Genomic DNA, 20,997 nt, shown 5'->3' on the forward strand with positions numbered 1-20,997 from the left:
AGCCCTAATGTCCCAAGGGTCCCTGCTGTGCTGCAGTGGCCCAGCACCACATGGCCTGTGCTGCACTGATCACGGGGCAATCCTTGATCTAGATGTTCCTGTGCTGTTCAGAGCTGGCACAGTCCAAGGACAAGCCTTGGCTCCTAACCCTGTCACTGCCAGCTCTGCAGCGCTCGCCCAACCCTAGCACGGCTCTGCCACCCTTAGGTGACAAGTACAAGCAGAAACAGGCCCCATCACATCACTGACATGCAGGTCTGTACCAAACACATAGTGTTCCACCCGCAGTTTTCCTCCCAGGCCCCACAGGACCATACCTCGTACTCTGGCTGATTTACCACCCCCTGGGAAATCAGCAGCTCTGCATATTTCTGCAGCACTGGCTTCTGCTTCCGGATTTGTTTGTACATCAGGGGCTGCGTGAACATGGGTTCGTCCATCTCGTTGTGACCATTGCGCCTGTAACAAACCTGCGAGGAACAGAAAGAGCCTTTGAAAACAGCTGCTTGCGACCCACAGCTCCACAAACAGTCAGAGGTACCTGGGTTGCTGTGCTAGGAATGGTCCTAAACAGGAGGGACCCAGTACAGGAGGGAGGGAAGGCTCCATACAGAATGTCACCTCTCCAAGTGCTATTACAGCCACGTTGCCCCCCTTCACACCACCTCCTCCCTCCCCTCATGTCAAAAGGGTCAGACAAGCCCTGAAGAGGCTTGTCACAGAACCACTGTGAGGGTGGTGCACTGGAACTGGTTGTCCAAAGAAGCTGTGAATGCTCCATTCCTGGCAGTGTTCAACGCCAGGTTGGACAGAGCCTTGGGCGATGTGATCTAGTGGAAGATGTCCCTGCTCGTGGCAGGGGGCTGGAATTAGACAATCTTAGGGTCCTTTCCAGCCCAAACCATTCTCTGATTTACTAACAGAAATCTCACCTTTTAAAAAACATCCCAAGGGGCATCAGCAAGCACCCACAGCAGAGCCACAGCTTTAGCATAAAGCCTCGTGCCACGTTTCTTACCAAATCCACCACCACGTCCTTATGGAAGGTGCTTCGCCACTCTGCTGCCACATTGCACACATAGACAACAGCCTCTGGGTCATCCGCGTTGACATGGAAAATGGGCGCGTTCACCACGCGGGCGACATCAGTCGGGTACGGGGAGGAACGAGCCATTCGGGGGTCTGTTGTGAAGCCGATCTGCAGCAGGTGAGAGGGAACAGGTCCAGCACAATGGTGGGGATCTGGAACACAGCTCCTTTATGGGACACCAATGGTGAAGCTGCCGTGGCGTGGGGCAGCTGCATTGGATCGGCTCAGGAAAGCGCCAGGAGCTGTTGCGGCTGAAGTGGGGGTTCCCCCACTGCTGCACTGCTCCATTGCAGCACAACCCGCACGCCAGGCACTGCAGGACATCCAGTCCCCATGCCCAGGACATCATCCCATGGGGAAGTGCTGGTCGCAGCGAAACGTCTCTGGTTTACATGGGGCAGAACAGAGCAGCCCCACTTGATCCCGCACGCCGAGCATCAGATCACACCACCTCTGCATCAGGCTGGACTCACAAGCTGCTACTGTGGAGCAGCTGGGTTTAACATGCCCCTTGCTGATCCCAGGATTATGGCTCACGCCAGGAATGTTGGCTGGGAAGCAGTTACTGCCTGCTGCCAGCTACCACCCAGAGCTGAGCCTGCAGAGGCTGGCCTGCAAGGCACCCTGTGGACACAGGGGCTTTGCTCCTCACCTGGTTGTTCACCACAACGTGGACAGTGCCATGTGTGGTGTAGGAGGGCAGGTCGCTCAGGTGGAACGTCTCATACACGATGCCCTGCCCAGCAAATGCAGCGTCCCCATGCAGGAGGATGGACATCACCTGGGAGATATGAAGCCACAGCAGTCAGCAGGGGCTCTGCTGGGACAGCCACCAGGAAAGGGAACAAGTCTCATCCCCATGAGCCTTCAGCATCCCAGAAAGGACACAGAACAGCTCATCAATGCATCCAACACTTTCTCAGGGGATGGGAGTGGAGCCGGCTGTGGTTGGTGCAGCCACAGGAGCAGGCTGTGGCCACCAGCTCCCCCCCTGAATAAGAGCAACACACCCAGGGGACAGCACCCAATGCACAGGGGCTGGGAGAGGCGTCCCATTCCCAAACACACACCTCAAAGCAAAGCCTTTAACTGGGGGAAAACAAACAAAATTGCCTCTTTTCCCCATGCTTTAACCCCACAAGAGCTTTGGGCAGAAGCCATTTGGGCAATGGCTTACTCCAGCTCCGGTGACATTACTTTTGCTCTGGTACCCAGGGGCTGGCTGAGGACACTGCCTGCCAGACGAGGACAGAACTTGTCTATTTATATCCAGCCCTTGGGGTGCAGGAGGAAGGGAAGCTCTTTTGATCTCACCTTTCCATTTCTTGGTGTTGGAGACAGGTCTATGATGAATCAGACCACAAATAAACACCCCCTCCCCCCACAGCCCATTCCCTGGGTGCAGAGAGCTGCCTCGTGCTGCCAGCTCCAGCTTCCCCAGCCTCAGTTATCCCTGGTCACATTGAGATCTTTCAGCTTGAAGTTCCTACTGCAGTTCCCCAGGCTGTGATGCTCAGGTTGGCTTTTGGACACACCCCTCATTTCCATTTTCCCACCAGGGGTTTAGGCATTTGCCGCCCCCCACAGCAGAGCCGAGTTCAGCGTTGGAGGAGGTGGCGATGGAAGCTCAGGATGGGTGAGCCCTTATCAAAGTTATCCCCAAAGACAGCAAGGAAGGGTGGGGGAGCAAAGTCAGGGTGATGGCAGAGGAAGGGGCACAGCAAACCAAACCCAGCTGGGTTTTTTTCACTTTCCCTCCAGCCTGCCTCTCACCAAACCCCATCCAGCCCAGGCCACTTCACTGTGGGTGCTTCAGCACCACTCACCTTCTTGCCTTCTGTGTCCCCACAGTAAAACTGCTCTGCTTTAGTCTTGCCTTGAACAACGGGATCAGCTGCTTCCAAGTGAGAAGGATTTGCCACCAAGGAAAGGGTAATGTTCCTGTCAGTGACGCGGTTAATCCGACGGTGGTACATTCCCAGGTGGTACTTCACATCACCAGAGCCCTGATGGACAGGAGAGGAGAGTCACCCCCAGGAACATAAGTGGCTTTTGGGGCACGGAAGGAGACCTCAGGCAGAGCAGCACTGACCCCAGGGGCTGGAAAAAGGGACCTTTCCTGGAGGTCCTGGCAGAAAGCAGCAGGTACTCACTTCAGGAGCTGACCTGGCACCCAGCAAAGCAAAAGGAGCTCATTCCAGGTGCCAGACCACCAACAAACCTCAGACACACATCAAGTCTATCTAGGTAAGGTCAAAGGTACAGGGCAAGAAATGTGGTGCATTGGGGAAGACACTGGAAAACAGGTAACTCTTCCCCCAGCTCTACCCGCACTGTGGCAGTACAGCCATCACTGGTACCACTTGCAGTATTGCTGCTCTTCCCAGTCAAGGCACCTCAACACCCCAGGCTGCTGCTTTCTCACCTCAAAACCCCACCTGAAGGGCACAGCAGGATAAAGTCAGCTCTGTCCAGTTTTCCAAAAGCCAAATCATCCCAGCTTACAATGCTGGAAGCTTTGGAATATGAATGCATTGCAGTCACAGACCCTGCAGCACAAGCGATTTGAGCATCAGGGCTTTTGGAGCTGCTTTAGGGCCCAAGGGTACAAGCCAGCCTCTGCTCCTGGCCACCTTCACCTCATCTTGTTGCACTGCTTTATGCCTATGGAGAGCTGCTGGAGACACCAGCAACAGCCAGGGCACACGTCACCCCCAGGACAGGCAAGGACAGACCAGCGCTGGCACCAGCAATCCAGCTCACTCTGAAGTCACAGCTCCTCAGGACCACACAGGGCCAGGCGACAGCAAATCCCTATGGGCAGAGGAGACTCACCTCATCAGCAGCTTCCAGCTTGGAGTCAAACTGGCAGAAGATCTGCTCCAGCTCTTTCCTGATCACATTGGCAAGAACATTGAGGCGGCCCCTGCAAAAGCAAGACCGTTGTTGGCAACCAGCAGTGCCAGCCTGGTACCAAGTGCCGACAGTGACCTGTCACCCCCCACATCACACAAAGGCTGTGTCATGGTTCTAGGGTCACCCGAAGAGGGGGCTCCTGAGGAGGGGACTGCAGACCCCTCAGCTCAGGGCTGGACCAGCCACCAGACACTGAACACAGCACTGCTGCTGGAGCCACCACCCCCCTCCAGAGCAGGTGATGAACGAGCTGGAGCTGAAAACACCACGATGAGCAGAGAGCAGGCAAGGCCTGAGCGCCCCAGCTAAGGCTCACCACCAGCAAGACCAGTTCACTAATGCCAGAAACCAGTGTGCCCCCCAGTACCGAACCCTGGCAGCAGCCCCCTCTTCAGTGCCTCAAGCACAGCCATGAAGAAAGGCAGGGTTACCTGTGGGGCATCCCCATGATAACATAATCCACTCCCTTCTCACTCGACTTATCAATAATGGTCTTTAAGGCCGGGATCAGCACTTCACAGCCCTCCAGGCCAAAACGTTTCTCTGAAGACCATTTCCGATGGAGGAACTCCTCAAACCTGGAGGCAAAGAGACAGAGGTTTCAGTGCCAGGGCTACAGGGCAGAAACCAGAGGAAGGACAGGGACTGCACCAGGGCAGCCACAGCACCAAATGATGCTTAAGCAGGCCTGCCCATCCCCCCACCCTGCATTTAAACCTTATTTTTAGACCTTTTCTTTCAGGGTCAGCCTGCCAGCCCCAGCAGCTCACTGGCGTCATCCTGCTGAGCAAGCCAACCACAACAGGCGACGTCAAGACGTGACTCAGGCGGTGACCACATTGCTCCAGCTGGGAGCAAGGGAAGATAAAGAGAAGGTGAAGCCCACCCAGGGTACCTGGTGGAACGGACCAGCCTGGCCAGCAGCGTGCGCTTCTCTTCGTTGGTGAACTGCATGATGCCCGGAGTCTCAAACTTCCGCCGGATCCACTGGCACTGCTCCAGGTCGTTGATAAACATGAACTCCACGCCAATGTGCTGGCAGTAGGCCATCTGCGCCACAGAAGGAGAAGGGCTGTGAGAGAACAGCCAGAGCTTTAGTGCCAACTCACCCCCTGCAAAAACAGGCATGTGGGGCATTGTATCAGGCCACGGGGCCACAGACTCCTTCATTCCACTCTTTAACCTTTCAGCAAGACAAAGCCTTCTGCGCCAGTGGGGACACGAACCCTCTGCCTGGCATCCACAAGGAGCTGCCCCAACACCAGGGAGTGCTGCTTGGGACAGCAGCCAGGGGGCACCCCCAAGTTGTGCCCAGCAGCCAGCACTGTGCTAGCCCTGTTTGGGGAGCCTGGTTTGAGCTGTTTTCCCAGAAAAGGGGATGCTGCAGGGGACATCCCGGGATACTGTGGGGCAGCTCAGACCTTGCACATGACCCAGCATCAAAATGTTTAATTCCCTTTCCCCAGGGGACCCAGGATCAGACCCTCAAGTGCTTTACATCCACATCAGAAGCGAGATTTTTCCTTCTCAGTGGCATCAGCTATAACCAGGTCCAGAACCTCAATTCATACGGCAGAAAGAGAATCAGCAAAACCTCCCCCAACAAATAAGGAGCCTGTTCTTGTAGCTTATCTAACATGTTGATGCAGCTTTTCTTCTCCCAAGGTCAACCTGTCTCATCAGAGACCATGTGAGTAAGCCTGCAGCTTGTCTGGGAGCAGTCTGTGCTTGCAGTCCTGTCGGAGCAGGCTATGGAATTTGGCAAGAAAGGGGAAACTGGCTGCAAGAGCTGGAAGCCCCAGCACCAGGGTGGAGCTGCTCCTGCTCCAAGTCCCTCCAAGGGGCCACCATGCAGGACGGCAGAACTACTGCAGCATATGAAGGGGGAGTATCCCTGCTTCCAGCTGCTTTTGTGCTCTCCCAGCACCATTTGCTGTGTTCAACTGGAAAACAGCTGGGGAGGTTTCCAAAAATGCAGTATTGAGTGCCCTGGGGTTTGCCCCACCTTGGGTAGACCAAACGTGGCCCCACTGCAGCATGAAGCTGCAGGTGATCACAGATGAGCAGGTAACATGGGGCAGCCACTACGAGTGGGGCAAGTGCTGAGGAACAGCTCCCAACCTGCAAAGCTCAACATGTGCAGGCTGGCGCAGGCTGTGGGCAGCAGCAGGGCCCAGGACCTTCAAAAAGCAACTGCTCTGCCCCTGGTACAAACAGGTCCTGCACAGCACCCCCCGGCCTCCTCACCTCCAGCCGACGGATGATTTCCCGGAGTGGAAGAGCCGATTCATTCCCACCGATGAAAGTGGTTGTGGGCAGGTGGAATACCTTGTCGAGGTCAGATTCATCCAGCCCGTAAAAGCCTGCAGGGTTTTCCATGGGTGGGACAAGCAAAAGCAAGAGAGAGAAGGAAGGAAGGGGAACGGGGGGACACCATCACGCAGGTACCGGGTGCAATTGGGAGAGGTGGGGAAGGGACAAAAAAAAAGCAGCATAAAACCAAAAATAAGCATGAAGGAGGTTTATATGGATAAAAAGCCATAATTAAACCAAAAGACATTAAGCACAGAACCACAAAATTATTATGAAAGGTAATGCAGGAAACAAAACACAAAGCAATATATATATATATATATATGCATGTAAATCAGCAATTAAAATCCAGGGTGAGAATCAGGAAGTTTTGTAGCCCCAAGAACAGAAGAAATACACCACAAATTATAACAGAGGGGAAGAGAAAAGAAAAGGAATTGAGGAGGCACCAAACACAATGGAGGTGTCACCACATGGTGGGAATTAAAAACGAAGAGTCAACGCGGAGAAGGAAACAGTTAAAACAGACAAACCCCAAAGAGGGAGAGAAAGAGAAGCAAGAGAAAGAACACGGCATCAGGGCTCTGCAACGGACTCTCCTGAATAGCTCACTGGGAGCAAAGCAGCCAGCCGGCCCTGCGGGCATTCTGCTGCCCAAATACTCCTTCACCCCAATTAACAGCCTTTTAATTAGGGGTTTAACCTAGCTCTATTCAGCAAACCCCATCCTTTTTGGGGTTGGCACCTTGTGGTTCACAGGCGGCTCCTGCTCATGGCACACAGCACAGTGGGAGCTGGGCTGTGCCTGGAGCAGGGCTCAGAGAGCAATGTCGGGGTTTGGAGCTGCAGATGAGCCCCACCACCATCACCCACAGCTGGTCCCTGTCAGGGCCCGGCACAGCTCCATGATCCCCCAGAGCCACTGGAGGTGCCTCAGCACCCACCAAAACTCAGGGTTGTCTCTGGGGAAACTGAGGCATGGAGGAGGAGGGACCATGAACTCGCTGAACCAATGCAGCGAGGCATAAGGAGAGCTGGGGAGGAGACTGGGGAGTCCCAAGACCCTCCTGCAGAAGGAGCTTGGCTGGAAGGGGGGTGGATGAGCAGAGCTGCCTCTCCGGCTCCTGTTCATCCCTCCCAAACTCTCAACAGAGCCAGGGCTCAAGGTGTTTCCTAACCTAGGGCAGGAGCCAGAGAAGAGGCAGCTACCACTGCTCCTCAAGCTCCCCCAAACCAGCCCAATGCCCCAGCTGGGGTCTCTTTATGGGAGAGTACAGGGGATACCAGCCCCTAACCACTGCAGGGCAGTGGAACCCACCTTCCTCTGAGCAAAGGGAGGCAAAACCTGGCCCCTCCAGAACTGGCCCTCCTTGAACTTAATCTTAAAAGACTCTGTCCCTTGCTCTCTGGTCAAAAATGGAGGATGAGCTGGAGATGGAGCTGTCCATGTCCTGTCCCTGTACAGCCTCGAGGACAGTGCCTGCTGGAGCCTGGGAACAGCCACAGCAAACCCGGAGCGGAGGTTTCCCTGGTTGCTGCTGCCGTCCATCCATCCTTCACCCAGTATCACCCTCCTGCACGCTGCTAGTCGCAAGGGAAGGAATTAAAGCACGCCCTGGGGAGCTCAACTCTGGAGCCATGCCTGGGAGCACTGAACTGCAGTGGCAGGAGCTGAGCGATTGGCCCCATGTCTCCAGGACTTCTCTGCAGTTCCAACCCAAACAAGTCCTGGACAGAGGCAGCATTAGCACGGCACATCTCAGGTAAACAGTTTGGCTGGAGGTTTCAGAGAAGCCCCAGGAATTTGCTGTGGCTCCCAGCGCCACGGCACAGGGCTTCAGCTGCCTCTGCCATGCCAGTTTGAAGACTCAGGAACGCTTTGAGGGGTATCAGATTTTACAATGAGTTTTCAGGGCTCTCAGCACCTCTGCTTCTGCTTTACTGCAGCCTGACAGCTTTCCTGACAGCGCTCTGTATTTATAAGCAGCAATACCATCACATGGGGGGAAGGCTCGGGACGCACCAAAATGTGTGCTCTACAAGCCAGGCATGCAAACACAGCATGGGAAAGGCCAGCGAGGGGCTCTATTGGGGGTCTCTACATCACCAACCAAGCACCTACATCATGGCTTGTAGCGGGACAAATGAAAAAGAAACACATTCCAAAACTTGAGTGGTGCGAGACAGGAGGGGTCCGGTCACCGGCTTGATTCATGCCCAGAATAACCTATTCAAAGAGAGTCCTGCACTCCGGAGGGTTAAAGGCTCATTAATTGCATACCTCCTACTGTTAACACTCTCAGCCGCTCCTTGAACACTGCGAGGTCTGGGGTGGGCAGGGAGGGGGGTGCAGAAAGGGAGAAGACAGAGAGACGCAGTCAGAGTTAGTAAAAAACCCTAGAACTGTGAAAACTAGTCATGGAAAGCACAAGTCAACAAATTACAGTGTTTCAAATACAGTCAAAAACCAAGAGAGGCAAAAGGTTGGGATGAGGATGACTATGCACTAGGTGGAAAAAGAAATCCCTGCGGAAAGTCTGGCAAGAGGAGGGAGGAGCAGGGAGGGAAAAGGGGGCATCAGACACTGGGGAGCAGTTGAGCTGCATGGTTTGAGATCTCCTCTCCTCCTGCCTGTCACAGCATCTCCACCTCCTACCACCAAGACATCCTTCTGCCAAGCTGCACCCAGGGGAGCATCATCTTCTGCAGAGCAGGGGCTGCCTCCCACCAGCATCTGCTCCAAGGAGGATTGCAAGGTCACCCCAAGGAGGCTCTGCTGCCTTCTTGGATCCTTGGATCAGGAGGGGAGATCAGGAAGGGGATCAGGGTGTTCAGGAGGAAGACCAGCGGCACAGGAGGCAGGCACACACCACACTGTGTTTCCTGAGTGTGCCATCTGCAGAGCTGTATGGGTGACCCAACTGCCTCAGTCTCACCCGGGTTACAAGGAGGGCTCTGGACACACTCCTCCTTTGTTTGGAGGGAGAGATTTCATGTTCAGCTGAGACCTTTGGTGAGCAAGGTCACAAGACTGGTCAGGGCAGATGGCAGCACTCCTAGCAAAGCTCCTGCAGGGGCTTGCCTGGCTCCTCCCGAGCTGGAGGACAATTTCCATCAATCCCCCTGGGCAAGAGGCAGGAGCAGCTGCCTTCCATGGATGGACACTCAGACACACGCCGCTTTCCAAGCACGACCTGCATTTCAGCATGGTAAGGTCTTATTTCCTTGAACAGGTCACATCAAGTTCCTGCAGTCATCTCATCCTTGTTTCGCACCACTTACCATGCCAAATCAGCTGCAGAAGACCAGGATGAGATTCCTTTGGTTTTTCAATAGAAAAGACAAGAGAAAGAGCAATTTGGTGGCTCCAGCCCCACCACTCCTCAGGCCGAGTACCCCAGTCCACCTTTCTTTTCCCCTCCCTTACATTTTCTCCAAAGCTCACTGCTAAATCCAAAGAGAGCTTGAAACCGGATACAAACCAGTTGCTAAACAAAAGGCAATTGAGAAGAAAGATCAATTTCTGAGATTAATCATGCAACTCCTTTGAATTACAGCACTGCCTGGCCATAGTTTAGGCTGTTGGCAGCAGAGCTCTCACCACAAAAGCTGACCTTTAAGGATTTCACTGCTCAGAAACAAGATTATTTCCAAGTTTCAAAACCACTCCTGTTATTAACTGCTCTGTCAAGTGTTAAGAAATACTCTTTCAAAGGAAAAAACAGCCAGAAGGATCTGCTAGAAATCGGCTTTCTCTGCCACACGCCAGCAACACCTAATGTTAGGCTTGCTGGAGCTGTGCCCACACTCTGCACCAGCACCGCTTTCTTCCCCTCCTGCTGAGCACTGGTTGCAAGCTATGTTTGCCAAATTGTATTTTAAGATTGATCAGTTCAGGTTTTCCAAGATAAGGATACCAGGGGAAGTCTATTCAGTATAAATCATACTTACAGCAAGATAATAAAGCCTCCTTTGATTAGATGCAGCCATTTGAGTACGGGGTCTTACCATGGGACACAACCCCAGCATGAGCTAGGGACTGATACCAGCACAGCTTGTTCCCAGGGCTCATTATTTCCTATGAATTCATGGATTCCTGGTAATTAAATCAACACCAGGAACAGCAGTGACAGGTATGTTAGTATGGAAGCCACAAAGAAACGGGAATTAAACTTAATGCCTGGCTCAGACACATTGATCACAGACTGAGATTCTCTTCCAGCCGGCCCTACACACAGGCCATGCCTGAACACCTCCCACCCTGGTGAGCTGGGCTGAGTTACGCTGCTGGTCTCATGACCACTCGCCCTGGGGGAGCAGGAGAAATGGAGCTCATTCCACTTCACCCAGATCCTGTTCCAGCTGCAATGATGCTTGAGCCCAGCTCTGCAGCTGGGGCTGCGCAGGAGGACCTGCACTTGGGTTGCTTTGGGCCCCAGGCTCTTCTTCCTCTGAAGCAAAGATGCTGCTGGAGCACACCCTGCTTCAGAGGAACCACACGGACAGAGCAGAAGGAAAGTCCTGTGAAGTGACTTTCCCTACTGAAGCAGCCCCATAAGTTCAACATCTAAGTGAAAAGCAGTAAGGAGTAGTGTCCCTCAAGGGTCCGTAGTGGGACCAATGCAGTTTAATATCTTCATCGATGGCATGGACAGTGGGACTGAGAGCACCTCAGCCAGGCTGCAGGTGACGCTAAGCTGAGTGGTGCAGTTAATACACTAGAGGGAAGGGATGCCTTCCACAGGACCGGGACAGGCTGGAGAAGTGGGCTTCTGTTGTAGTCCATGGTCCCTGTGAAGTCCAATAAGGCCAAGTGCAAGTGTTGGGGCAATGCCCCAGCACAGACTGGGGGATGGATGGATGGAGGGATGGATGGATGGGCGGATGGACAGACGGATGGATGGAGACCAGCCTTGTAGAGAAGGACCTGGAGATGCTGGTGGGTGACAAATTGTACATGAGCTGGCAATGTGCACTTGCAGCCCAGAACCCCCCCATGTGCTGGATTGCATCCCCAGAGCATGAGCAGCAGGTCGAGGGAAGAGAGTCTCCCCTTCTACTGCACTCTCCTGAGACCACCCTGGGGGTCCCTTTTCTCATGAGGGAGAAGTTGCTGCAACAACCTGCAGCTTTCAGCTCTGGGTTTCATGCAGACCCTCCTCGCAAAAGGAAAACATGTCCACCAGGCACAGGGCTTCAGAGTTCTCCTCTACTGCTCTGCTTCAGGACTGTAGCACCCACTGCATAGGCCAAAACTCACAAACTAGAAAAGAGTCTCCTCACTCTTTCCTCTGATCAGCCACTGGGAGAGGCTTCAAAGTCACCTACAAACATCCCCCTGCTCCCCCTGCAGTGCCAACTACAAGTACTTGTGCCCTCTCCTGCATCTGAGTTCATGGCCATCATCTCCCCCTACTCTTCCAATCAAAATCTCACAGGCATAGGGCTTGCTCCAGCCCAGAGCCAGACGGCTCCTGAGGCGCAGTCAGAGCTTGGTCCTTAGGACAAGCACGTCAGAAATCCAGACCTCGGGATGAAGCAGCTTCCCCATCATCCAGCAAGCTGGGACAACCAAAACCTACTTTTTGCCTCCCACTCGTGGCACATGTAATCCTGCAGGAAGGTCCAGCAGGTCCAGGGCTGGTGTCCCTGTGCTGGCAGCTGAACAAGGAATCAAGGTGGTTTACATGCACCGTGCGCTCTGATCGGCTGTTTCAGTTGTGCGAGGTTAGTAGTCATTACTGCTGCTCTACTCTAAGTTAGAAGCATGCCTCTCGAGCGCTTGTAGTGCCAGGGTGATGACCCTTGGAAAGCACCAGCAAGGTGACAGAGCTCAGCGCCACAACCTCGCTCTAGCTAAAAGAATGGCAGCGTACTACAGAGATCAAGTGTAAAGCACGTTGAGAGGCACCGAGTTTAAGCACTTCCAGATTAGGATTCCAAATCCTAGGCACCACACACGTTTCTGTGCAACACTCATGCATCTTTCGCTCAAAGGCATCGGGATCTCCACCTCTCTACTCGGATGGGAATGCATCCCAAAGCTTCCTTGTTATGATCACTGGCAGGGCTCAGTCTTAGAAAAAGGGGGCAATTGCAGGATTTACAGATGCTGTGGCAAGCTGGGAGTGAAGGAGGGCAAGGCATCGCCGCAGGGGCACACCAAGAGGCGCCTCTCAGCCCCACGGAGACAAAGCCAGCCCATTCCCCTGGCTCTCGGGGCCCCCAAAAGCAGCAAGGAGCTGAGGGAACAGACCTCCAGCTCTCACCAGCACAAAGCCTCTCTGTCTGGCATTTCCAGAGGATGCAATGGCTTCCACTCCTGGAGGAGCGAGTTCAATGACAGTTAATTGGCACCCACTGGAGGAGGAACATGAGCCGAGCAATAGCGTTTTGGCACAGGAGCAATTTGCCGTGGCTGCCGGATGGGGGCAGAACTGCTCAGCAGCAGCCGAGTGACTATAAATTTAGAGTGATCATTACTAAGGAAACTTAAGACCTTTCCCCCCTTACTGATGAAGCAATCTACCTACAAAGCTATGAAAGAGAGAGGAGCTCAAGCAATGCAGCACTAACTGCTCTCAAAGCCCTCACCCAATTTGTCTGTGGATGTGATAATATCGGCTGGAAGGGAGGAGTCCAGATCTGCATCCAAGATGCCCAGTGGGTCGAGTTGTGCTACATGATGCCCTCGAATCTATGAAATGAGCCAGGAATGGAAAGGAGAACAGGTACCAAGAGGGAGAGGGGAAAGGGAGAAAAACAAAAGAGGGGAGGGGTAAAAAAGTTAAATTACATTAGAACAAATTTGCAGAGTAATTCTCACCAACGTTTGAAGAAACAGTTACTGGCGCATCATCAAAATTTACACAACTAATGCCAAGAGGATCAAGCTTTGCAATGTGATGACCCCTGACCTGGAAGCAACAACACAGATTAGTCATTAACACATGTTAATTGCAGAAACATTCCTTGCAATAAAAATAAAAGGCATGCAGTTTCCCTCTACATTTGCTGCAGAGCCACCCCAACTTCTGGCTGCAACTAAAGCCTGGAGAAGTTTGGTTTACTTTCAACAGCAGCACATTGGTGAGAGTACTACCAGCTTCAAGGACTGCTCTGCTTTGCCTGAAGCCATAGGAAAGGCAATCTCTTCCACAGCAAAGACCTTCCAGAACTGAGGTCCGAGGGTCTCCCACTACTTTTCCTGTGTCCAACCTGAGCACCTCCTCTCTACAGATGCAGTAACTCCACGCCAGTGGTTTCTTCCTCAGCATCATAGCAACTGCAGAGTCCATTTTCCAGATTTTGGCAGATCGAGGTGCTCTCTTGCCAACACAGCAAAGGAAACCAGCATTGCCAGCAGGAGCAGCAGCTCCAGAAAGGTGCCTGAAGCACATGTGCCTGTCTGTGCTACTAGAGGCTCACAGCATCCTTTTGGAGAGAGGACCCTACAGCAGGACCAGGAGCACTCTCCTGGGAAGTGGCAGGTGCGGAAATACCAAATTGCTCTGGCAGCAGGAGAGCCTTGATGGCTCCTGGTGGCAGCAGCCAGGCCAGGAGTCAGCACCTGGGTCTGAATTCACATCAGGAGCCAAAGAGGTAATGAGTTTTGCTTTTCCTTTCACAAGACAAAGTGCCTGCAGATGGACCTCAGTGCATCTCGCTGGGCAAACTCCATTTATCTCAGCAGCAGGCCTCTGCAGTTGGCACGCCACAGCTTATTTCTTGACAGCTCCTGCTCTGGAAGCTTCAGGCTCAGCTCAGCTGGGAGCGGGACAGGAAACACGACTGCCATGGTGCTGGTTGTGGTGCTGCCCTTACGCTGTGGGAACAATGCTTCCAGCCATCAACCCTGTTGCCGTTTAGAATAAGCACTTGCATACAAGGGGATTACTAAACCTCTAGTAAAAATCATGCATACTGATCTGACTTTCTTCACCACAGAGGCATTCCTATCCAGAGTATCCCCAGAGGGTTTTAGGAAGGGATCTTTGTGGTTTTACCAGCCAGAGCCTGAAACCAGCCATCAGCATTAAGGCAAACTGCTAAGAAAGCACCGATTCCCTGCCCTGCTCCCTGCAGGGCCAGATGACAATGTGTCCCTGAGCACTCCTGGCCACATGGGAAGCTCCTCTTCTAGGCCAGCTTTGTCTGAGAACTGTTTGCTTGCCTGTCTTGCAACAAAGCATGGGGCTGGCCCATCATCTCGCAGTTGGCAGGACACATGCTCAGCGCATTGTTTCCCATGGCCAGGATGCTCTCACAAGGAGCAGGACAGCACTTTATCCAGCAAAGAGCTTTGAGCTCGGGGTACCCAGTGGCCCTGAGGTCGACTCAGCAGTTTGCAGGTGCACAACAAATCCTCAGATTGGTGTGACAGCAAAGAGGTCTTTTCCCCCCTAGGAGCCATGCTGGTTGTTATTCTCCACATGCAACGCAAGCCTCTTAGCCCCCAACCCAAAACAAGCACACAGCAGATACCTGCAGGAAGCATCACACTTGCAGGCTCTGACCCTGACTAGAGACTTCAACCACCCGCACAGCTGACAGAAAAGCAATCCAGGAAACTACTGGAGAGGGCTGAGGACAATTTCTTAATAGAGACGCTGGAGAGCCCGACCAGGGGAGAGGCAATGCTGGACTTGTTGACCTCTCCAGTAAGTTCTTCTGCATCAGTGAGCAAAACTGGGGGTAGCCCAGGCTGCAGCGATCCCACCCTGGTGGAACTCTCAATCTTGAGGGGTATAGGACAGGTAGAGTCAGGACCCTAAACCTTAGGAAGGCAAACTTTTGGCTGCTTCGGGTGCTAGTGCGTGGGATCCCTTGGCACACCGCCCTCAGAGGCAAAGGGTGAATGTGACATAGTTCTTAGGGTGCTAGAGCTCCCAGTCCTGACATGCAAGAAGTCAGCCAGGGCAGGCAGGAGGCCAGCTAAGTGAAGTCAAGACCTCTGAGCCAACCTAAAACCCAACAGGAAGATGCACAGGCAGTGGAGGCAGCAATACACATCTTGGGGAGATTACAGGGATATGGCCTGAGAGGGCAGGGATTGGTTCAGAAAAACCAAGGAGCAGCTGGAGCTGAACTTGGCTAAGGACATGAAGAGTAACAGGAAAGGTTTTGTCAGGTACACTGAACAACAAAGGAAGAAAAAGAAACTGTACCCTCCAATGACCCAAACAGGAGACCTGGCTACAGCCAGCATGGAGAGGATGGATCCAGCTCATCCAATTAAGAAGTAATTGCCTGCTGTTTTAAGTATGTTCCCCATCACAGGTAGCACTTCCTCCTGCCTCCCTACTCTTTCATACCTCCATACACTGCACTGAACTTCCCCACTGCACCACTGGGGCTGTCACAGTGATACCAGGGTAGGAAGGGAGCTGCATTTCCCACTGAAGAGAGCTTAAAAAAATACATCCAAGAGCAATCATGTCCCAGTGCTGCCACTCAAGAGACTGAGGAAGTGATGGGAATGCAGAAATGGTTACAGGTTTTGTGTTCAAATTGCTGACTTGGAGCTGCTGCTTCCAGTTGTTTGAACTTGGCATCTGCTCGCTTATTCCACCAGTTTCCTCTAGAAACAGGTCACCAGGATCCACCTGAGCTGGAGCGAGCTGGCAGGGTCACCTCCCATGGAACCAGTCACAAGGAAAGATGCAGGTTGTCACAAAAGCACTGCTGTCAGCTCCCCAGCTCCAGAGGCAGGCAGGAGGGCACAGGTACCTTCAAACCAGAGAGCAGGGCCAAGCCTGGGCAGACCTCTGGACTTGTCCAGTGCTGCAGTTCTTGCCTTAACCTGTGGCCCTGTGTGCTGGATTTCCTCGTATCTGAGCAGGAACATGCCCTGCAGCAGGTGCTCCTTTGCAGGAAGAGGGCACTCCTCCACAGCACCCGTGTTTGTTCACTTCTTGTCAAAGCCCCAGTGAGAGATCCCACACTTGACAAACTGGAGTATAACCAGACGTGAAAGGATCACACTTTTAAATGAAGAAACACATTGAAACATTCTCTTGAGTTAAAATACTTGCAGGCCATCGCCTAGCTGGAAGATGTTTCCTTCCTCCTTGAAGCTTGTGTCTCCCAAAAGGCTGACTTCAGCAGCATCAGTCTGAGTTGCAGCCCAGCAGCACCACAGCTCTCCTCCAGGTTGCAAATCACAAGGAGATGTTTCCTGAACTTTCACTTTAGGACCTCAGAAGTTCTTTCAGCAACACAGGGGAAGCAGGATGGGTGTCCCACACCACTGCTGAGCATGGCAGGAGCCCATAGCACAGGAGCATCATTCCAGAAGCCAACAAACCACCAAGACCTTCCCTGCACCCTAGTTGCTCTGTTTGGGTGACAATAGCTTTAATCTTCCTATTGTCCAGCAAAGCCTCAGCTAAGCTTCTGCCCAGACAAATCAGCAACTCCTCTTAAAAAACAGGCAGCCCAGCAGGCATCCAGCATGCTCTCCATGCCAAACACATGCATCATCTGCACTAACCCAGACCACCTCTGCCACTGCATGCCCCTATATACAGGGCAAGCTCCTCCTCACACAGCCTCCTTACCTGATAAGCCCTGATGAGAGACTGTACTGCAAGATGATCCTCCACCAGTTTATCTACGTTGGGCTGTGCCTGACCCAGGAACTGGGCCTGGGTCAGCGTGGAAAGGCTGGTACTGAGTGGAGGGGGGCTTTGGTAAGCAGTGCCTGGAGCAGCTCCAGCATTGGCGTTGCGAAAGAAGATGTCCCATGACTACGAAAAGAGAAAGAAGAGAGGAGACAGAGTCATTATCCACGACGCAAACCCCCCTCACTCAGGGTTACCGGGGTCTCAGCTCTATTGCCAAAGCAGGAAGTAAAATCCCCCACAGACAGAGCTGCCTCCTCCCTGTGCCCCCAGATCACGCAGCCGCTGCTGAAGGCAGCCGCTGCCTTCAACAGGAAAGCACCAGAGCTCTCCTGCCATTCTACTGATGCAATTATCCTTCCTCCCATCCCTCTGGGTCACTTCTTTTGGCATGAGCCCATCCCCAGAGCCCTGCTCCCTGGCAGCAGCGCTCGGGACAGGACATGGTGACACCCTTCGCCCACCTTGGCTCCTGAAACTGCTACTCAGAGCAACAAGCCCCAGCCTGGCTCCAGGCTCTCGTTTCCTGCTTTCCAGGAGACTGCCCCCTGAATACCCACAGTACTTTCTGAAATGCTTTTGCCCTGTAATCAAATACACCTCTTCCTCTTTCACATGGTCTAAATGGCCCAAGACCCACCATAAGCCACACTGTCCAGCCCAGAACCATCCCAGGCCAAACCCAAGCTGACTTGTCTACTGGGAGAGGCAGCAGCAGACCTGGGGAAGAGGAGACCAGCAGAGCAAAGTCCAAGCCACATCCTCCTGTCATGCTCTCACCCCTGCCACTGACTGATCGCAGAGCACAAGGGCAAGGCAAGCAGCATTCATGTCCCAGACTGCAGCTACAGCAAACAGATCCCGTCTGGGTCTCTCCTCCGGTCTCAGCACCCTGCACGCCCCAAACCTCATGTGCAGAGAGCACCAAACCAACCTCAGTGATGGTGCTGGAGCGGGGCCAGAGAAGGGCAATGGAGCTGGTGCCAGGCCTGGAGCACAGGGGTGATGGGGAACGGCTGAGGAACCTGGGGGGTTCAGATGGAGAAGAGAAGGCTCAGGGGGGACCTGACGGCTCCCTACAAGTGCCTGACAGGAGGATGGAGCCAGGAGGGGCTGGGCTCTGCTCCCAAGGAACAAGGGATGGGATGAGAGGAACCGGCCTCAAGCTGCACCAGGGCAGGTTTAGATGGAGCTGAGGAACAATTCCTGCCCCAGAGGGTGCTCAGGCATTGGAACAGGCTGCCCAGGGCAGGGCTGCAGGCACCGGCCCTGCAAGTGTTCACAAACCGTGGAGCCGAGGCCTCAGTGCCATGGGTTACTGGTGGCCTTGGCAGGGCTGGGGAACATGTGGACTGGAGGAGCTTAAAGATCTTTTCCAACCTGGCTGATTCTGTTCTATGACGCAGGGACAGGCGAAGCACTGCCCTGTCAACCCCACCACGTTTAAATCACGTCAAAAAGAGGCACAAGAGCAACTTCAGTGGGGGTTTGGGGCAGAAAAAGCAGCTTTTGCACCCCTGGTAGGGTGGCAGGTACTGGAAACCTGACCTTTGCCAGAGGAACACCAGCCCTCCCCCTTCCTCCATCACATGCTCCAGGAAGCTATTTCCAGCCCAGATTTACCCAGACACCCCATAACACACTTGCACAAGGTGAATATATTTAGAAACAGGTCATGCTGAAGGAACATAAATAAAATCTGGAATAATTTGGCACCGTAACTGATAAATAGCTCCTAAAAGGAAAGAGGGAAAAAAACCCCACCCAAAAAGCTAAGATAGAAAACACCCGACCCTGCTCCAATTGCTGGCTGCTAAAGAAAGGTTCATTAGGAAAAGAGCTGCTTTTTGTATGATCCTTACTCCTGGCAAGAGAAACCCAAGCCCCTTCCCTTTTCCAGGGTCACGGGTGCCCCCAAAGCCATTGGCTCCTGCAGGCAGGAGGGGCAAACATGCCAGGATGGGCTCCATGCCCTTGGGACAGGGAGGAAAATCTGGCTGGCTGCTTTGCCAGGGGGTTTAAGGCTGCTTTAATGTACTGGAAAATAAAAGGCAAGAAAGAGCACATGGTGGCCCAGGGAGGGCACTGGCGCTGGGGGGGACAGGGAGGGATTCAGGAGGCTTTTGTGACCTCCCCCCTTCTGACATTCAACATAAACCTCTTGGAGATGCAGTTTGCTTCTGTTTTGAAAGAAAAAGCTCATTCTAAGCTCTCCAAACAAGGTGTGGCACCAGCTCGGTCAGTTCAGGCACTTTCATTAAATGCTTTATTGCCCAACCTAATTACAGAGTATCCCAGGCCAACCCCGTGGGGGCTGTGGCCCTGATAAGCACCATGAAAACATCAGCTTTCAAGTTGCTGGTGTGGTTTTGAACTCAGGACTATTCAAGAGCCACCCCGGGGGTTTCTGGTGAGCAGTGCAGGTGCCTTTGGAGCTCACGTACCCTTGGGAGAGGCTGAGCAGCCCCAGCTTTATTGAGGCCTTACTCCAGCCCTTGCTGAAGGCAGCAGCAGTAAAAAAGCTCATTGGGTTACTCCCCTCCAACCCTCTCTGTGCCCACAGCAGCCCTGCGAGCACTCCTGGGCTATTACATATATATATATATATATACACACGTATATATACAGGGTATAATGCATGTTTTGGTTAAAGAGAGCTCAAATTCCCCTCATTTTCAGACCATCCTACAGCCACACATCCCACCTCGGCCACAGCACAAGGCATTTGCCAGCCCAGCATTCCCAGCAGGATGGGAGAAGGCCGAGTTCAGGCTTTAGAGGTAACCTGAGCCCAGTTCTGAGAGCAGAGCTCACCGCAGGCTTCTCCATCAAGAACAGCCCCAGAACAGCTCACCAAGTGAACCCAGCATCTTTCACTGCGTTCATCAGTCTTGCTTCCTGGAGAAGGGTGTGGAGAAGCCATGTCCTCAGAGCTCTGGCACGCATGGCCAGGGCAGAGGGGTGGTATTTCCCATTCACTGCTGGGTGCCTCAAACTGGGCTGGGGCTGCTCCAGGCTGGGAGGTGCACAAGGGAGACATGGCCTCCTGCTCAGGCCGGGTCCCTGCTCCTTTCTTCTGCCATGGACTCCAGGGGACAGAAAGCACTGAACAGAACTGCTCTGCATGGTCAGTGAACCAGGCTGCACATCCTGCTTCAGCAGTGAGAACAGGAGGAACATTCAGAGCTTAAGGCTGGGAGAAGCCTGAACCAAAGTCACAGCAAGTAACCTGTGCTGAAGAGGGGGGGTCATGCAGCAGGGGATCAGCTTCTGCTCTGCACATTGCCTTGTCTGTAAACATATGGACCATAACATAACCAAGGAACTTCAATTCTCCATGGCCCTCGCTTCTGAAGACAGGTATCAAAACCCAAACAGTTCAAACTATCAAGAAGACTCCCGTCAAACCCAGGCCGGGCCCACTGCAAGCACAACTGCAAAGGACACTGCAAAGGCACAACCAGGGTCTGGCCTCACTGCAGCCTATGGGCTCTTGACATTGTGTTGTCAACGCTGGGCCACACGTGCTGTGTTGTGGTCATAAACCCACTTTCAGTATCAAAATCAAACCACTGGCGTATTAAGGACTGTTTGGTGCACATACCTATGGGGAGTCAACCAGGCTGGAAAAGACCTTGAAGATACTGAGGAGCAGCACAGGCTGTGCCAAGCATCGCCAGCATCCAGGCCTGCACCAGAGCTGGCACAGCAGGGGCAGGAAGAGGGTGTCCCTCCTGCCTTGGGAATTGGTCCCAGGAGCAAGCAGCCCTCCAGCACTGATCCCCTCACCCTCGCCTGCTCCTCCCGCAGTAGGGTGCTCGTACTTCCTCATCAGCCCCAGAAACCAGAGTTCAGCTGAAGGCCTGAACACAGAAAAAAAACTTAAACCAGCTTGTTTTGGTTTTTAATCTTTCCTGCTTTAAACAAGCACCCAAGTACCCTTTGCAGTTTAAACCACTGGTGTCTATACAGAGGAAGGGAATTCACTTTGCTCAACCTGCCTGGAGCTCTCACAGGTTTCACAACAGCAAAGAAACCCCAGCCCTTCCCCGGCCG

The 20,997-nt window shown here is 53.3% G+C and overlaps 1 protein-coding gene across 4 annotated transcripts in view; it reads right to left on the reverse strand.

Annotated features, from left to right (window-relative positions):
• The window catches only part of OGDH (oxoglutarate dehydrogenase), a 32,451-nt gene that overhangs the window by 4,966 nt on the left and 6,488 nt on the right, over positions 1–20,997 (reverse strand). Inside the window, exons 3-13 of one of the 4 annotated variants that reach the window (XM_065697353.1) lie at positions 16,879–17,067; positions 12,914–13,016; positions 8,601–8,645; positions 6,254–6,369; positions 4,902–5,056; positions 4,438–4,584; positions 3,926–4,016; positions 2,917–3,096; positions 1,743–1,871; positions 1,019–1,198; positions 318–470 (exon numbers count right to left, since the gene is read on the reverse strand). In XM_065697353.1, coding sequence (XP_065553425.1) covers positions 318–470; positions 1,019–1,198; positions 1,743–1,871; positions 2,917–3,096; positions 3,926–4,016; positions 4,438–4,584; positions 4,902–5,056; positions 6,254–6,369; positions 8,601–8,645; positions 12,914–13,016; positions 16,879–17,067 — 1,488 coding nt within the window. Of the gene's footprint in view, positions 1–317; positions 471–1,018; positions 1,199–1,742; positions 1,872–2,916; positions 3,097–3,925; positions 4,017–4,437; positions 4,585–4,901; positions 5,057–6,253; positions 6,370–8,600; positions 8,646–12,913; positions 13,017–13,145; positions 13,237–16,878; positions 17,068–20,997 lie in introns of all 4 variants that reach the window. The other 3 variants (XM_065697354.1, XM_065697355.1, XM_065697356.1) reach the window with 3 other exon arrangements.

The sequence above is a fragment of the Lathamus discolor genome, chromosome 17 (assembly GCF_037157495.1).
Source record: "Lathamus discolor isolate bLatDis1 chromosome 17, bLatDis1.hap1, whole genome shotgun sequence".
Lineage (NCBI taxonomy): Eukaryota > Metazoa > Chordata > Aves > Psittaciformes > Psittacidae > Lathamus > Lathamus discolor.